This window comes from Malaclemys terrapin, chromosome 17 (assembly GCF_027887155.1).
Source record: "Malaclemys terrapin pileata isolate rMalTer1 chromosome 17, rMalTer1.hap1, whole genome shotgun sequence".
Taxonomy (NCBI): domain Eukaryota; kingdom Metazoa; phylum Chordata; order Testudines; family Emydidae; genus Malaclemys; species Malaclemys terrapin.
This window is the reverse complement of record NC_071521.1, coordinates 22,443,435-22,459,029: the sequence shown is the minus strand read 5'-3', so window position 1 is coordinate 22,459,029 and position 15,595 is coordinate 22,443,435. Positions and strand designations below refer to the sequence as shown.

At 42.2% G+C, this 15,595-nt stretch overlaps 1 protein-coding gene across 9 annotated transcripts in view; it reads left to right on the top strand.

The window, feature by feature from the left end:
• The first annotated feature begins 762 nt into the window (after positions 1 to 762).
• Positions 763 to 15,595, top strand: part of ZNF618 (zinc finger protein 618) — a 273,275-nt gene continuing 258,442 nt past the window's right edge. For all 9 annotated transcript variants that reach the window (XM_054007916.1, XM_054007915.1, XM_054007910.1 and 6 more), the window contains exon 1: positions 763 to 1,454. In XM_054007916.1, coding sequence (XP_053863891.1) covers positions 1,401 to 1,454 — 54 coding nt within the window. In that variant the 5' untranslated portion in view covers positions 763 to 1,400. The remainder of the gene's footprint in view (positions 1,455 to 15,595) is intronic.

Below are 15,595 nucleotides of genomic sequence, written 5' to 3'. Positions count from 1 at the left end.
AGAGAAGTGATGCGTTACTGATATTCTGCCTCAAGAGCTCTCACTTGAGAAATCCCACAAGACAGAAGGGAATGGGAAAGGGCCTGCAGCCACCACCCAGAAGCTTCTCAGGGGTGGTGGAACTCTGCTCCGTGAAGACATTATAAAAAGTTGTTCAAACTTACTTGTTAAAGGCCCTGCCCGTCAGACTTCTCACACAACAGGTAGTTTTAAAGCTGCTTTTTGAATTCCACCCTTAGACTCTGGATTTGGGGGCGATTATGAAATGAGCTCATAAATTATTCCCATAACTATTCAGGTAGAACTCCCAAGTTGTGCAAATTGAGGCCCCTGATATTCAGACCTGAACCGTTACATTCCAGATTGGGCAGGGGAGAGACAACAGGCGTCCTGCCCTGGAGCTGCCCTCCATGAAACCTAGAAATGAATGTGACAGAGGGCTGTGGCTGCCAGGGAAGACCAGAGCCCAGAGGTGACACTTTTTCGGAGGCACCCCCCCATTTCTGGCCTTAAAGTTGGGAGCCCACCTCTGCTTATGTGCCAGTCCTGCACTGTCCCAGGTTTCTTTTGGCACCTGCCAATTTCAGGTCCTCTCTCCATCCCGCTTGGAGGAGGTTGGCAAAGGGCACCAAGTCCCTACCCGCACCAGGGCTGGGAGGCTCCTGGGGACATTGCTGCTTGCTGTGGTTTTCAAAAAAGTAGTCCCTGATTTTTATTTATTTATTTATGGGTTTGTTTCCCGGAGCTCAGCTTCACCCACACCCGCCTTCCTCCCACCGAAAAATAATCCTCGGAGTGCCTGACAGTGCCCGTCCTGAGCGCTCGCGGCGCCGGGGCCTGAGGCTGGGCTCCGAGTCCGGCACCTGGCAAAGTTGGAGCGGATCTCCCCGAACGGGGCGCGGGCAGCAGGGCGCTGCCCAGGGGCCGCTGGGGCCAAGCCCGGGGCAGGGCCGGGCCGGGCGGTGCCAGGGGCCCTAGCGGGGCAGGCGGCGGCGCCCCGCGTCCTGGGCTGGGCATGGAGGGGCGGAGAGGGCAGAGCCCCGGGTCCTGCAGCGCTCGGCTCGGCCAGACTCAGCCCCCTGCTCCTGCTGCTGCTTGATCTGAATGTGCTGAGGCTGGAGCTGCCCCCAGAGCTGCTGTGATGGCGGCAGCGCGGGCTCCGCACCGGGACTCGCCCTGCCCGCAGCAGCGCCCTCGCTGAAGGCGGCGCGGCCCGCGCCCCGGGGAAGGGGGGCTGCAGCAGCCCGGCGAGCCGCCCACCCGCGCCGCGGGCATCGCCCCCGCTCGCCTCCCTCCAGTCCCCGCAGGGCGGAAAGGCGGCGGCGGCGGCGGCATTGTGAAGCGCGCAGCGGATCGCAGGCCCGGGAGCAGCGGGGCTCGCTCCCGCCCGCCCGAGCCCGATGAGCCAGCCGGACAGCAGCGCCCCGGAGCCGGCGGCGGCGCCGGGAGAGCAGGTAAGGGCGGCCGGCCCCGGGGCGCCTCGGGGGACGCCCGCCCGCCCGACGCGGGCAGCCGCGGGGCTGGGCGCGGGGTGCCCGGCTCTGCCCGCCGCCCGGCTCGGGCCGGCTCCGGGAACAAAGCGGCGCCGAGCAGCCATGTCAGCTCGGACCGCCCGGGCCGGAGCCCGCGAAGCGCCCCGAGCGGGGCCGCCGCCCCCCGGCCCGGGGCAGCCAGCCCGGCCCCCGCCCCGCTCGGCCCCGGCCCCCCGGCCCCCCGCTTTTAGGCCCTTGCTCTTTCTCAATTTTTCTTTCTAATTTTTCCTCCAAACGGTAGTTTTTTTTTTTTCCATTAAAACGGCGCCACCTAGGGGAGACTATTTCGTAAATAAAAAGAAATTAAAATTGAAAAAAGAGGAAATATTTGCTATTTCTTATTTTTAAAAAGTTTGAATGGTAAGAATTTTGCGGGGGATTCGAGGGCAGAATGTTTTGCATCTTCCTAGACCAGCTAGTTGGGTGGGCTAGGGCTCGTGGGAACAAATTTGGTGTTTTTGAAGCAAAGCCCTGTTAATATGTAAATGAAAATTAAGCTGGAATTTGGACGAATTCAGGTTTTTTCCTGTTTTGGAAGAAAATATTATTGTAAAACAGCGACTGCTTGGAAATGAATCTGGTTTAAGTTGTAGACAAGCATATATAAATTAACTGCAATAAAATATTACTTTGGGGAAAGTAGGAGAATTGCTGTTATGAAGCAATTATGAATTGTGCTTCATTGTAATTTTGAACTTGCTCTCATAGTGTGGCAGGGTTGATTTTGGTATGTTGTCATATTTAAAGTTGGTTGTCTTAAATAAGGAAGAAATAAAGAAAAAATATAGAAATTTTTCTGTGGACACACCCAAATTTTTTTTTTTTTTTTTTTTTTTTTTTGTGATTTTGGATTTCATGCAAAACTGCTTTTAAACAATAAGGTTCTACACACAGATCAGAAAAACATGAGGGAAAGCAAAATTAAGAGTAGAATGTCAGTTCTGGTTTGAATTTCTTGGTTTTTCTGAGGGTTTGTCCTGGTATAATTAAAACATAGTTTCCAGTCATTTAATTTCCTACTTCTTCTTTTGTAAAGAGAAAAAATTTCCATAGTAGGTTTTTTACACATACACTGAAACTATTTCAGATACTGTGGATCATATAAATGTAATATTACATAGATTTATTGTAAAATCTGCTTTGATAATACAAATGTGCATAATTAACACAATTATGAACAAAATTAACTGTAGATTTTAATATTTTAATTTTTAATAAAACTAAAGTAGCTAAAAAGGGCGCTGCCATGATATTTTCCATAATTTAAAAAAATCCTTTTTCACCTCTCACTCTTTATAATCCTTCTGGAGTTTGAGATTGAAACATTTCCATAATTAATGTTTCTCAGAGGGTTATGCACACATTTTGTTATTATTAGGTTGCTTGCAAGTAGTGGACTACGCACACTGGTTTGTTATTGTAGGGTTGCCCTTGAATACTGGATTGTTGGTATTGATCTTTTAAAAATAAATAACAAAAGAGCACCGAAGCTTTCATTGTTTCAATAAAAGCACATATAAATGATATACATGGCCTTTGCATACAAAAGAGAGCGTGGAAGATTAGGTCAACATTTGAGTCTTACCAACCTTGACACAGCCTCCTCTCTAAAATGGGGACAAAATAGCAAGATGGCTGGCTTCACAGCTGCAGCATTTAATTTGAAAAGAACATTTTTGAATTTTGAACATGAGTTTCTGAAACTTGTGCTTCCACACTCCAGTAACTTAAATTTAGTCCCCCCCCCCCCCCCCTTTTTCATTAAATTTCAATCTGGAATGAATTTTTCTGAAATGAATTTTCAAATCTGAATTTAACCCCCTGAAATGTGTTTGGTGTTCTGATTGTTTCACTGTAACTTGATATTCACTTGAAATTGAAGTCTGGACTTCCTGATAAATGCAGGGAGAAGTATCTATTTTTCATCCTGTTCTCATTTATTGGGTTGTGGAATAATGGAAAGACTTGGAAAGCAGGAAAAGTGTTGGGTGGAGGAGAAGAAATTCAGAAATGCAACTTTTTATTTTTACTTTTGCATTTATCTCCAGAAAAAAGACCCACCCTCTTCCTGAATTTTTCTCAGCAAATATAGACAAAGTACCAGAGTCATTAATAAATAGTGGCACAAACATACTGGAGTGTCACATGTGTAGAAATTATACACAGTGCATTAAATTGGATTATACAATCCTTGTCAATATTTTGTTCGTGGTTTCATTCAAAAGCCTTAAAGGTGGTGGCTTTTCCAAACTCATATCCTGCAAGAATTCTTTTCATTGAACTGCACACTATAACTTCAGCTTAGTCTAAGAGTATACCAAAATATTTTTGAAGATTCATGAATTTAATTCTTTTTTTCCAAGTGGAGATTTTTCGATGCTTCTTTTCTTTCTTCCCTATTCTGCCTAGCCCCACATCCTCACCCTAAAATCTTGGGAGAAGCCCTGATGATTGGTGTATTTTAGGCCGGGGATGTAATAAATTGATCACTATGTTATTTTGATTATGAATAGTGGCAGATATTCAGTTACAGTACATAAGAGGTTGTGTTGCCTTGTGTTTTACATTTATGTCTTAGAAGTTTATAATGATCAAAAATATAGGACTTGAAACTTCAAGGGCCTGTTTTATATCTCTACATGTACTAAGCTGCTAATGCAAATAAGTGAATTTCCTGATATATAAATATTTAGTTATTTAAAATGTGTGTAGCCCATTTTCTCTGCAGAGATTGAAAATGCAATAGCACTAGATTGCAACTTGTGGGGATGCCGTTATACTGTAGGTGTGTGAACTGCAACCTTTACAACCTTTAACTGTGTGCATATCGGTTTCCTTTAAACAATGGCTTCCATTCTATTTTTCGCTGGTGGTGAAAGCTGTAGTTTAGGTTATAATAGAATTCTCAACCTTAACCTTTTTTTCATATGCTCTTACATTCTGGAGAAAACCTTCTTGGCTGAAATTTCAAAGGGAACTTGTTTTCTGGAAAGTTAAGCAAAAATTGCCTATTTTTGAGTTATGTGACAGTGGAAAAGAAAAGAAAAGAAACTGCTGTAAATAGATTTCAAAACCTAATTTTTGTAGCATAAATTACAGAAAGACTGTACTTTGGAAGTGGAAATTTTCCAGGAACCTAGTCCTCAGTGAGGGGGACAAACCTAAATAAAATAATAGCGTGTTAAATGATAAATAATTTTTGCACAAGCACAGTATGAAATTTAATTATTACATTATTTCCAGAATTATAGAATAATTTAAATACATAATATTTTCCTAATATATTTTGTTATGTAGGTATAGTTACACTGCTGTGGTGACATGTAATTAAATTTTTGATGATGCCATTGTGTCAGTGAAATCAATAGAAACTAGTGTTCTGAAAAGATTTTCCTTTTTTTTAACTTAATGTAAGTTTTTGTATTATTTAGGGTACAGTCTTTGGACCCAATTCTAGACGCCCTTGGCATATAGAATGCTCACTTAAGTCATTGGAAGTTGTGCACATAGAGGGGCTTGCAGGATTGGGCCTTTGAATTCTCAAATATCAATAAATCCCAAAGTAAGGGTTCTCGCAGTAACCATACTGCCCTCATATTGTGTACATAGGACTCAATACTGCCATTATATTAATGCATATAGATCCTCTTGGATTCAACTGGAATAGTGTGTGCATATTTTAAGAATAGGGTGATTGCATAGGCCCCCACTCCTGCAGATATTTATGCATGTGTTTAACTTTATGCGTGCAAATATTCCTGTTGGCTTTGGTGAGACTACTCAGATTCATAGATTCTGTGGCCAGAAAGGACCATTGTGATCATCTAATTTGGCCTCCTGTATATTACAGACCACAGAGCTTCCCCAAAAATAGTTCCTAGAACAGATCTTTCGAAAAACACCCAATCTTGATTTAAAAATAGTCAGTGATGGAGAATCCACCACTATCCTTAGTAGATAGTAATTAATCATTGGAACAATTACTGTTAAAAATGTATGACTTATTTTCAAGTCTGAATTTGTCTAGCTTCAACATCTAGCCACTGAATTTCACTGAATTTTCAGGTATATAAAAGGGTGTCATAAGGAGGAGGGAGAGAACTTGTTCACCTTAGCCTCTAAGGATAGAACCAGAAACAATGGGTTTAAACTACAGCAAGGGAGGTCTAGATTGGACATTAGGAAAAAGTTCCTAACTGTCAGGGTGGTTAAACACTGGAACAAATTGCCTAGGGAGGTTGTGGAATCTCCGTCTCTGGAGATATTTAAGAGTAGGTTAGATAAATGTCTATTAGGGATGGTCTAGGCAGTATTTGGTCCTGCCATGAGGGCAGGGGACTGGACTCGATGACCTCTCGAGGTCCCTTCCAGTCCTATAATCTATGAATCTATGAATCTATGAATTGTGTTAAGCCTTTCTCTGCCAGAGTGAAGAAGAGCCTATTATTAAATATTTGTTCCCCATGTAGGTACTTATAGACTGTAATCAAGTCACTGCTTATCCTGCTTGTTGTTAAACTAACTAGATTGAGCTCCTTGAGTCTATTAATATGAGGCATGTTTTCTAATCCTTTAATCATTCTTGTTGATCTTCTCTGAATCCTCTACAATTTATCAATATCCTTTTTGAATTGTGAGCACTAGAACTGGATGCAGTATTCCAGCAGTAGTTGCACCAGTTTCAAATACGGGGTAAAATAACCTCTCTACTCCTGCCTGAGAGTCCCCTGTTGGTGCATCCAAGGATCGCATTAGCCCTTTTGGCCACAGTGTTGCACTGGGAGCTCATGTTCAGCAGATTATCCACCCCCAAACCCTCCCTCTCCTTCCCCCCCCCAAAGCCTCCCCAAAGCAACCCACCCCCAATTGTCTTTTACAGAGCCACTGCTTTCCAGGATAGAGCTCCCTGTCCTGCCAGTATGGCCTATGTTCTTTGTTCCTAGACATACACATTTACATTTAGCCATATTAGAACACACATTGTTTGCTTGCGCCCGGTTTATCAAGAAATCCAGATCTTTCTGGCTCAGTGATCTGTCCTCATTGTTATTTACCACTCCCTCAATTTTTGTGTCATTTGCGAACTTTATCAGTGTTGAGTTTGTTTTCTTCCAGGTCATTGATAAAAATGCTAAATAGCGTAGGGTCAAGAACCAATCCCTGCAGCAAACCTCTGGAAACACATCTGTTCGATTATGGTTACTTGTTTATAATTATATTTTGCGACTATCAGCTAGCCTGATATCAATCCATTTAATGTGTGCCATGTTAATTTTATATCTTTCTAGTTTTTTAATCAAACTGTCATGTGGTACCAATTCAAATGCCTTATAAAAGCCTATGAGTATTACATCAACCCTATTATATTATCTTTATCAACCAAACTTGTAAGACTCATAAAAAATATCAAGTTAGATTGACAGTATCTATTTTCCATAAATTATGTTGATTTTTATTAATTATATTACCCTCCTTTAATTCTTTATTAATCAAGTCCCATATCAGCCACTTCATTATCTTGCCTGGGATCAATGTCAGACTGGCAGGCCTATAATTACCCGGGTCATATTGCTTACCCTTTTTAAATATTGGCACAACATAAATTTTCTTCCAGTCTTTTGGAACTTCCCCCGAGTGCCAAGACTTATTGAAAATAAAATCCAGCTCTTTTAAAACTCTTGGATGCAAGTTATCCAGACCTGACGTTTTAAAAATGTCTGATTTTAATAGCTGCTATTTAACATCCTCCAGAGATACTAGTGGAATAGAAAATGTATTCTTATATGGTATGTCTACATCACTTATTTTTCCCTCAAATGCAGAACATAAATATTTATTGAACATATCTGGCTTGTCTGTATTATTATTATTGATAAATCTACCACTTCCACCTAGTAATGGCCAATACCATTGTTAAGATTTTTTGTTCCTAATATGCTTAAAAAACTCCTTATTGTCCTTAGTTCTGCTAGCCATATATTTCTGCTTATGTCCCTTTGTTTTTCTTATCAGTTTTCCACAATTCTTGGTTTCTGTTTTATATTCATTACTATTCACTTCCCCTTTCTTCTATTAGTTATATTTTATTTTTTTGATTTTTATAGCTTCCTTCACTTCCCTTCTAAACCATGTTGGATTTTTTTAACCAGTACAGCCTTCTTCCTTGATTGTGGGATTCTGGCTTTTTGGGCATCTAATAAAGTGCTCTTAAATAATTCCCAATTATCATTCATATTTTTCTAATTAAATTCTTCTTCTTGGCTGGTTTGACCCATAATTGTTTTCAGGGTGCATAACTAGTTGAAAGACTGTACTCAAAGAGTACATATCTATGGTTTGATGTCAAGCTAGGAGGCTGTATCTAGTGGGGTCCTGCAGGGGTCAGTCCTGGGTCAGGTACTATTCAGCATTTTTATTAATGACTTGGATAATGGAATGGAGAGTATGCGTATAAAATTTGTGGATGACATCAAGTTGGGAAGGATTGCAAGCACTTTGGAGGACAGGGTTAGGATTCAAAATGACCTTGACAAATTGGGGAGAATGGGTCTAAAATCAACAAGATGAAATTCAATAAATACAAGTGCAAAGTACTGTACTTAGGAAGGAAAAATTAATTGTACGAATACAAAATGGGGACTAAGTGGCTAGGCAGTAATACTGCTGAAAAGGATCTGGGGATTATAGTGGATCAGAAATTGAATATGAGCCAGCGCTGATCAGGCCTCAGCTAGAGTACTGTGTCCAGTTCTGGGCATCATACTTTAAGAACGATGTGGACTAACTGGAGAGAGTCCAGAGGAGAGCTAAAAGGTTTAGAAAACCTGACGTATGAGGAGAGGTTAAAAAAACTGGGCATGTTTAGCCTTGAGAAAAGACGAGTGAGGGGGTACTTGATAAATCTTCAAATATGTTACGGGCAGTTATAAAGAAGACAGTGATCAATTGTTGTCCATGTCCACTGAAGGTAGGACAAGAAGTAATGGGTTTCATCTGCAGCAAGGGAGATTTAGGTTAGATATTAGGAAAATGTTTCTAATGATAAGGATAGTTAAGCACTGGAATAGGCTTCCATGGGAGGCTATGGAATTCCTCTCACTGGAGGTTTTTAGAAACCGAATAGACAAACACCTGTTGGGTGATCTAGGTTTACTTGATGCTGCCTCAGTACAGGGGCTGGATTAGATGACCTCTTGAGGTCCGTTCCATCTCTGCGTTTCTATGATTCTATAATACAAAGTGTGCTGGGACCTGGAAAGAACAAAACATGATACCTGCACCAACGATCTTAAAATCTAAGGTCTGGTCCTATAATTAGTTACTTATGGATGTGTAGTTATTCACACACAAAGTCATCTTTAACTCAGTGAGCCTCTGTGAGAGTGACTGTTTGTAGGTCAGGCCTTTAGTAAAGACATAAAAATGATCATAAAAAGATGGGAATTTGGGCAATGGAGGAGGATGAGAGAATGAATAATATTCGTTATGAATGTCACCTGATGGGCTTGGGGTTGTTTTTTTATCATGTGAAGAAGTTCTGGCTAGTATGAAGTATTATCTTTTACGCTTCTTAAAATTCTGAGTGATTGAAACTAATCTTAATGTTACAATGATTTAAAAATGTTGTACTACTGAATATGTCCATAGTGAATTGGTTCAATCATACTGCATTTTTGGGAAGAAGTTTCTGATTTTTAATATTTTATGGATTAATTGCTAATCATCTGCCTCCTTTTTGTTTTAGTTTTGTTTCTTGAATGTCTCTTGATTATTTTGTACTATGTGATGCCAATTTAGTGGTTAACTAGTATGGAAAGTACATCTGGATGTGTTGACTTTGTACTAACAAACATTGATTTGTTGGGGTAAGGGAATAGAAATGAATGAGGCTGTTTATCATGTACAGTATGTGAGTGATAACCTTTTGGAATAAGCTATCCTTGTTTCATCCATTGATGGGGAAACTGACTCCCTGCCCCTCTAGCCAATCAGATGGGAGTTGGATTTTTCGGCCAATACACAGGTAGAGGGGAGACAAAGATAATAGAAACAGCCAGTTCGCATGAGTTGTGTGGTAAAGGTTTTGATTATGCCTCTTCTAAGCAGGGCACAGATGACTTACATTTATCTAGTCAAGGCATTGATAAGAACATGAGTGGAATAAAGTTACAGTAGGAAGTAAGGGAGTCAAAAAGAGTTTGAGATTTTATGTTCAGATAATGGAGTTGTTCAACACTGGGAAATAATTGAGAAGCTGTGGGATGAAATAAGACCAATATAAGTAATGGGGTTATATGACTTGATGGGGCACTTCTGTGGGCTACTTATTTTGTTCAAGGATTGAGCAATCCCTAGATTGCTGCTTTTTTAGAGGGGGAAAAAGAAGGAGACCATCTCTCCCCCAGTCTGTTATCTAAGGAAGCCTGCAGTGAGCCTGTAGCACTGTATTTCTGTATTTAGGTGAGTCAGATGAGATTCCACCTTCCCTGGACACATGCACGATGTGTAATGGCTTTCTGGCATCTTTGACTGGCAAGTTCATGTAGGAGCTCTTTAAGGAGGATGAAAAGAGGACGACCAGTCAGTGCCTTTTACAAGGGTTAGAGAAAAAGGAACTGTTGTTGAAGTGGGGTGGGTAGTGATGGCACTGGGCATGTGCTGCAGAGCTGTGAAATACAAATCATAAGGGATGGAGCAGAGAATGTGATCCTTCCAGGACAGTGTTTTCCCCAGGAATTGAAATTGTGTGTGTGTGTGTGTGTGTTCAAATTTACGGGGGGGTCAGTGCCGATGAGGGGTGAGACTGTGAGGGTGAAGGTGGGCTGTATGCATCATAGTAAAAACTGAAAAATGTTTCATGACCATTTCATTAGATTTTAAAATTAAAGTTGGCTACTCAAGCCTTCTATGAAGCACTACATCTACAGCCTTCTTGGTTTTTTGTTATAATTTTGCACAATTCTGTTAATGAACTTCTTGAATGCAATGTGTTCATCTTTGGTGGCTTCTCATGTGTCCGGTACTTCCATTCCTTCAATTGATATGCTCATTAGTTCATTCACGTGATCAGGCAGAAGGCAACTTCTTTCAAAACACAAAATTCTATTCAATGATGAAAAAGAACGCTCAACTGTAGCTGTTGTGACTGGGAGTAGCAAGAGATGAATTCCTACTTCTTTCAGCCCAGGAAACATAGCATAAAGAGCGGGTCGAGCCACTAGTGATGTTAAAAAAGAAGTTGAAGTCAAATCTTCATTCATTCGTCGTATGATATTCCACTCTGTGTTCAAATTCTCTATTCTGTCCTGAGCACATGGCAGCCCCATTGCTGGTAGTGCCTCACTCCACTCAACTGTTGGTGTTTTATAAGACAGGAATCTGTAAAAGCTACGTAGAGGTTGAGTAGAGTCTAGAAGTTGCTGTTGTCAATTTTTAAGAATCAAGTCTGTACTTTTTCAGTTGTCTTAACAAACATTTCTTGTCCTCTTCACTTAAGGATTCAATATAAATGCCTTCATTAGTCAACTTCTGGACTGAAGTCTTTGCTTCTTCCAGTACTTTTTCAATGGATAGCTCTCTTGTTGATCCAAATGTAGCTTCTATTGCTGGACAAAGATGTACTACTGTTGTAGCAGATGCCTGGATGGCATTGTTTAGTGACCCAAGTGGTTTCAACAGTAGACTTATGAGAGAGAGAATGGCAATAGTCTTCTGTGAATGTAGTAGCAAAAGTAATCCACCAGCCTCACTACTTAGATTCATCCCATCTTGGTAGATACTTTCCAAAGCCAGTAATAACAGCTGGAGTAATTTTAAGACAACAGCCAAGGATTGCTCATGAGAAAGCCAGAGGGTTTTCCCAGGTTGGACTAATTTGAACTTCAGTCCCAGTGTATCTTCTACATTTTCCAAGATATTCAGTCTTTTTGGACTCTTGCTGAAAAAAGAATATAATGAAGACATTAAATTTATAGCTTTTAAAATGTCTTTTGAAGCGTCTGCAGCTCGTACTAGCGCTAGTTGGAGTAGATGACCTCTGCAGTGAGTATAGGAGAGATTAGGTTTACACTTTTCTCTGAGCAAAGCTTGTGCTCCACCATGTCTTCCAGAGAAGTTTACAGCTCCATCAAATGCACAAGCAGCCATCTGTTTGGGGTCCAGTTGACAAGCATTTAACTCTTTTAAGATGTGGGTTGTCACAGATGCAGCCAATCTGTCTTCTGTAACTTGAATATCTAGAAATGCATCTACTGGCCTACCACTGACATCAAGATAACGTACACAATGACTTAATACTTGATGCCCATTTGCACTGGTGCATTCATCAGCCATGTATGCGAATTTTTTGAATGTGGTGAGAGAGTTCTTCACTTTTTCAACTGTGGAGTCTTTCACTGTTACACCACGTGCGTTTAGCCAGTCAGTTGAGTTTCTTGCAGAAAGATAGTGAGCATTTGCTGGTCTTGTTCAGAACCAGTGTTCAATTTCAGGATGAACAAGTGACAATGCACTTAAAATTGGCCTCCAGTTTGTAGTGTGTGGTATTTCTTGCTTAAATAGAAAGTATGATGCCATGGCCATGTTTGTTTGCATGAACTGTGTTGTGTCTCCAGCATTCTTAACAGCCTCATTAACACTCACTGGTGTTGTCCTTGGCCAGTGGAGACTCAGAGTTCAGAGGTGCTTTCACATGAGTTCACCTCCCAGGTGGGAGGCAAGAAGGTACCTTGCTTGTTCCTCCAGCTGCTCACTGTTCACTCTGGCCACTGTTGTTCGTTGTGGCACCGTTCACTCCACCGCTCTGTTGCCAGTGGCCCTGCGCCGTCACCTTCTGCTGCCACCTGCCACCGTGACCTCTGCGAGTTGATCTCTTGAGGTTCCACCAGCTCTCAGTGATTTCAGCTGAGCTCTCAGACGGGGAACTTCGCTGCTAGTGCCGACTGGGCTGTCTCTTCCACAGAAACGCTGGCCCACAGCAGGTCTAAGCACTTAGACCTGATTATCAGAGATTTCAGCTCTAGTGGTCACTTAACAGAACAAAAGACTATCTATGGAGCCTAATCAGCTCTGTCTTTAAACAGTGGAGAGGGGCAGGTCAAATAGTACTTGTGACTCAGGCAGACCATCAAGCAAAACACCTGTCCCCACCCTCTCTTGTGATGCCCTCAATCAGCACAGGCTAAGGACAGTTCTACTGCCCTTTACTCATACAACAAAAACAACAACATTTCTTTACACCCTTCCCTCCCCCTGCATTCAAATGATTTGTAACCCAACCCCAGGCAGAATCTACCATTTGGGCAACACAGCTCTGTTTGCTGGATACCTAGGTAGATTAGGTGTGAATGTAAATACAATCTGGTCCTGAAGCCTTTCCCCCCAGCCCCAGCTCATGGCTAGCTGTCAGGGAGAGCTCATTTAGAACTTGCTTATAAATCATCATTTGAAATCATTAGGTTGGCCAACAGGACCAAAATGAATGCACTGACATTGTCCTAGAAAACAACAGCCGTATAAGGAAGCTAGTCTATGTTCATACTTTTCAAATCTATTATACTTTTTCAGATACACGTATTTTATGATACACTTTATATGCTTTTAAAGTGTGTATTAATGTTTGAATTTCAATTCAAATTTCCAAACAATCACTAAATTGGCAACACTGCATGTAACTAGTTCACAAAACTGGGGGGAGGGGGGTGTTGGGGAAATTCAGGGGGGGTAAACACCCCCATGGGGGGGGTGTAGGGAAATTCCTGTTCCAGAATGAAACTGTTTCTTTAATTATTGTATACAATGCTAGTCGGTGCACTGTAATTATGTATGTAGCTAATTAGGTATACAATCATCTCTCACCTTTTAGCATTAGCATGAGACTCACCTATTTGACCAGGCTTTTCATAAGTGTTAGATCACTTTCCCCTATCACTGTCAGTACAGGGGTATTGGAACAGTTTGTATAGTGGGGGAGCTGAGAGCCATTGCAGCAAACTACATTGAGTGGACTACATCCACCCTGATTGAATTGGCCCTGTCAACACTGGTTCTCCACTTGCGAAGTAACTCCCTGCTCTCCATGTGTCAGTATGTAATGCCTGCATCTGTAACTTTCACTCTATGCATCCGAAGAAGTGAGGTTTTTACTCACGAAAGCTTATGCCCAAATAAATCTGTTAGTCTTTAAGGTGCCACCAGACTCCTTGTTGTTATTGCAGCAAACTGTAAACCCTGTATATGATGGAAACTACTTCAAACCAGGGGGTGCGGCCGCACCCTTAGTACCAGCACTTGTGTCAATATGCTCTGTATCTCTGTCCTGTTACAATCCTGGGCTTAACCTCACGTGCTGAATAGTCCTGTTAACTTCTGTGGAACAATCCACAGTGTGTAAAGTTGAGCACATATGTAAGTCTTCAGTTTGGAGTGGAGTTAGAGATACTGGGTCTTCATGCACAGGAATTGTTTTGCTGGAATCTGAATTGGGTACATATGCACAGATACTATACCGATGGCTCCATATAAGTTCCTGTAATAGAAATAATAGTACACTTTTCTGTTGTATATCTAAATCTGTCCATATGTATGTCTAAATACATATGGAAACACCCAGGTAGGCTTATGATTGACCTAACAAGTTATTTGGTTTTTAATTGATTTTCTGTCTCCTCATGACTTCCAAAGTTAATGTTGTAAGGCATGTGGGAAAAAGAAGGCTTAGGGGAAAAATATGTCTTCTCCCTTACACATTTGAGGCGTATATGCAGGGGTGACCAACCTGTGGCTCCGGAGCCACATGTGGCTCTTCAGAAGTTAAGCCTTGTATAGGCACCAACTCCGGGGCTGGAGCCACAGGCGCCAACTTTCCAATGTGCCGGGGGGTGCTCACTGCTCAACCCCTGGCTCTGCCACAGGCCCTGGCCCCACTCCACCCCTTCCCCTGAGCCTGCTGTTCCCTCACTCCTCCCCCTTCCCCCCCCCCAGAGCCTCCTGCACCCCACAAAACAGCTGATTTGGAGGTGTGGGGAGGGAGAGGGAGGCACTGATCAGCGGGGCTGCCGGTGGGCAGGACGCGCTGGGAGCAGGGGGGGTGATGGGGGCTGCTGACGTATTACTGTGGCTCTTTGGCAATGTACATTGGTAAATTTTGGCTCCTTCTCAGGCTCAGGTTGGCCACCTCTGAGGGCTGGTCTACACTATGGGGGATGGGGGGGAATCGATCTAAGATATGCAACTTTGAAGTCGAAGTATCTTAGTTCGACTTACCTGGCCGTGGTGGAGTACGGGCGTCGATTCGGGGATCGATTTATCACGTCTAGACGAGACGCGATAAATCGATCCCCGAGTATATGGAATGCAGTTGCTCATTGTATGACAGGGAAGCATAAGATGGGCCAAATAAAGAGGCGAAGTATACAGGCCAGGAAAGTTAATTCGGTTTAACACAGGTGTGAATTTAAAGCCCCTCTGTGGATACTCTTATTCTGGAATAAAGCTGCCTTATTTTGAATCATTTTAATTCAATTTGGAAGTGGATTAAGCTAATTCAGAATAAGGGACTCTTATTCTGGAATAAAAGCATCGATAGAAGGAGCTAATCAGGAATGATTACCTGTGTAGACAAGCCCTAAGTTAGAACCTTTGTTAGAACCAGGGTATGTCTCCACTGCAAAAAAAGAAAAAGGTTTGTTCTTAACTCAGGTCAAAACCTAAATAGCAGTGAAGACGTGGCAGCTCTGGTTTGGGATCTCAGCTCAAGTTCAACTTGCTCTGTCCCCTCTCCTAATTTTTTATCCAAGTCAGCTAAGGTGGGTTAGCTCACCTGAGTTGAGATCATGCTTTTTTTGTTGTTAGCAGTTAAGACACCCCATATGTTGGTCTAACTTACCCTCTGAAGATCCTTCACCTTCTGTCCCCTCTGGGCGTATTTGTCTAGACAAATAGTGCGCCGCAAGCTGAGGCGTAAATCTTCAGTGCCGTAGTGTGCTGTCCTAGCTGTCCGCATGGACCCTGCTCTCAAGCACTAAGCACCAAGTTCCTGGGTGTGCATTAACCTGCATTTGGTG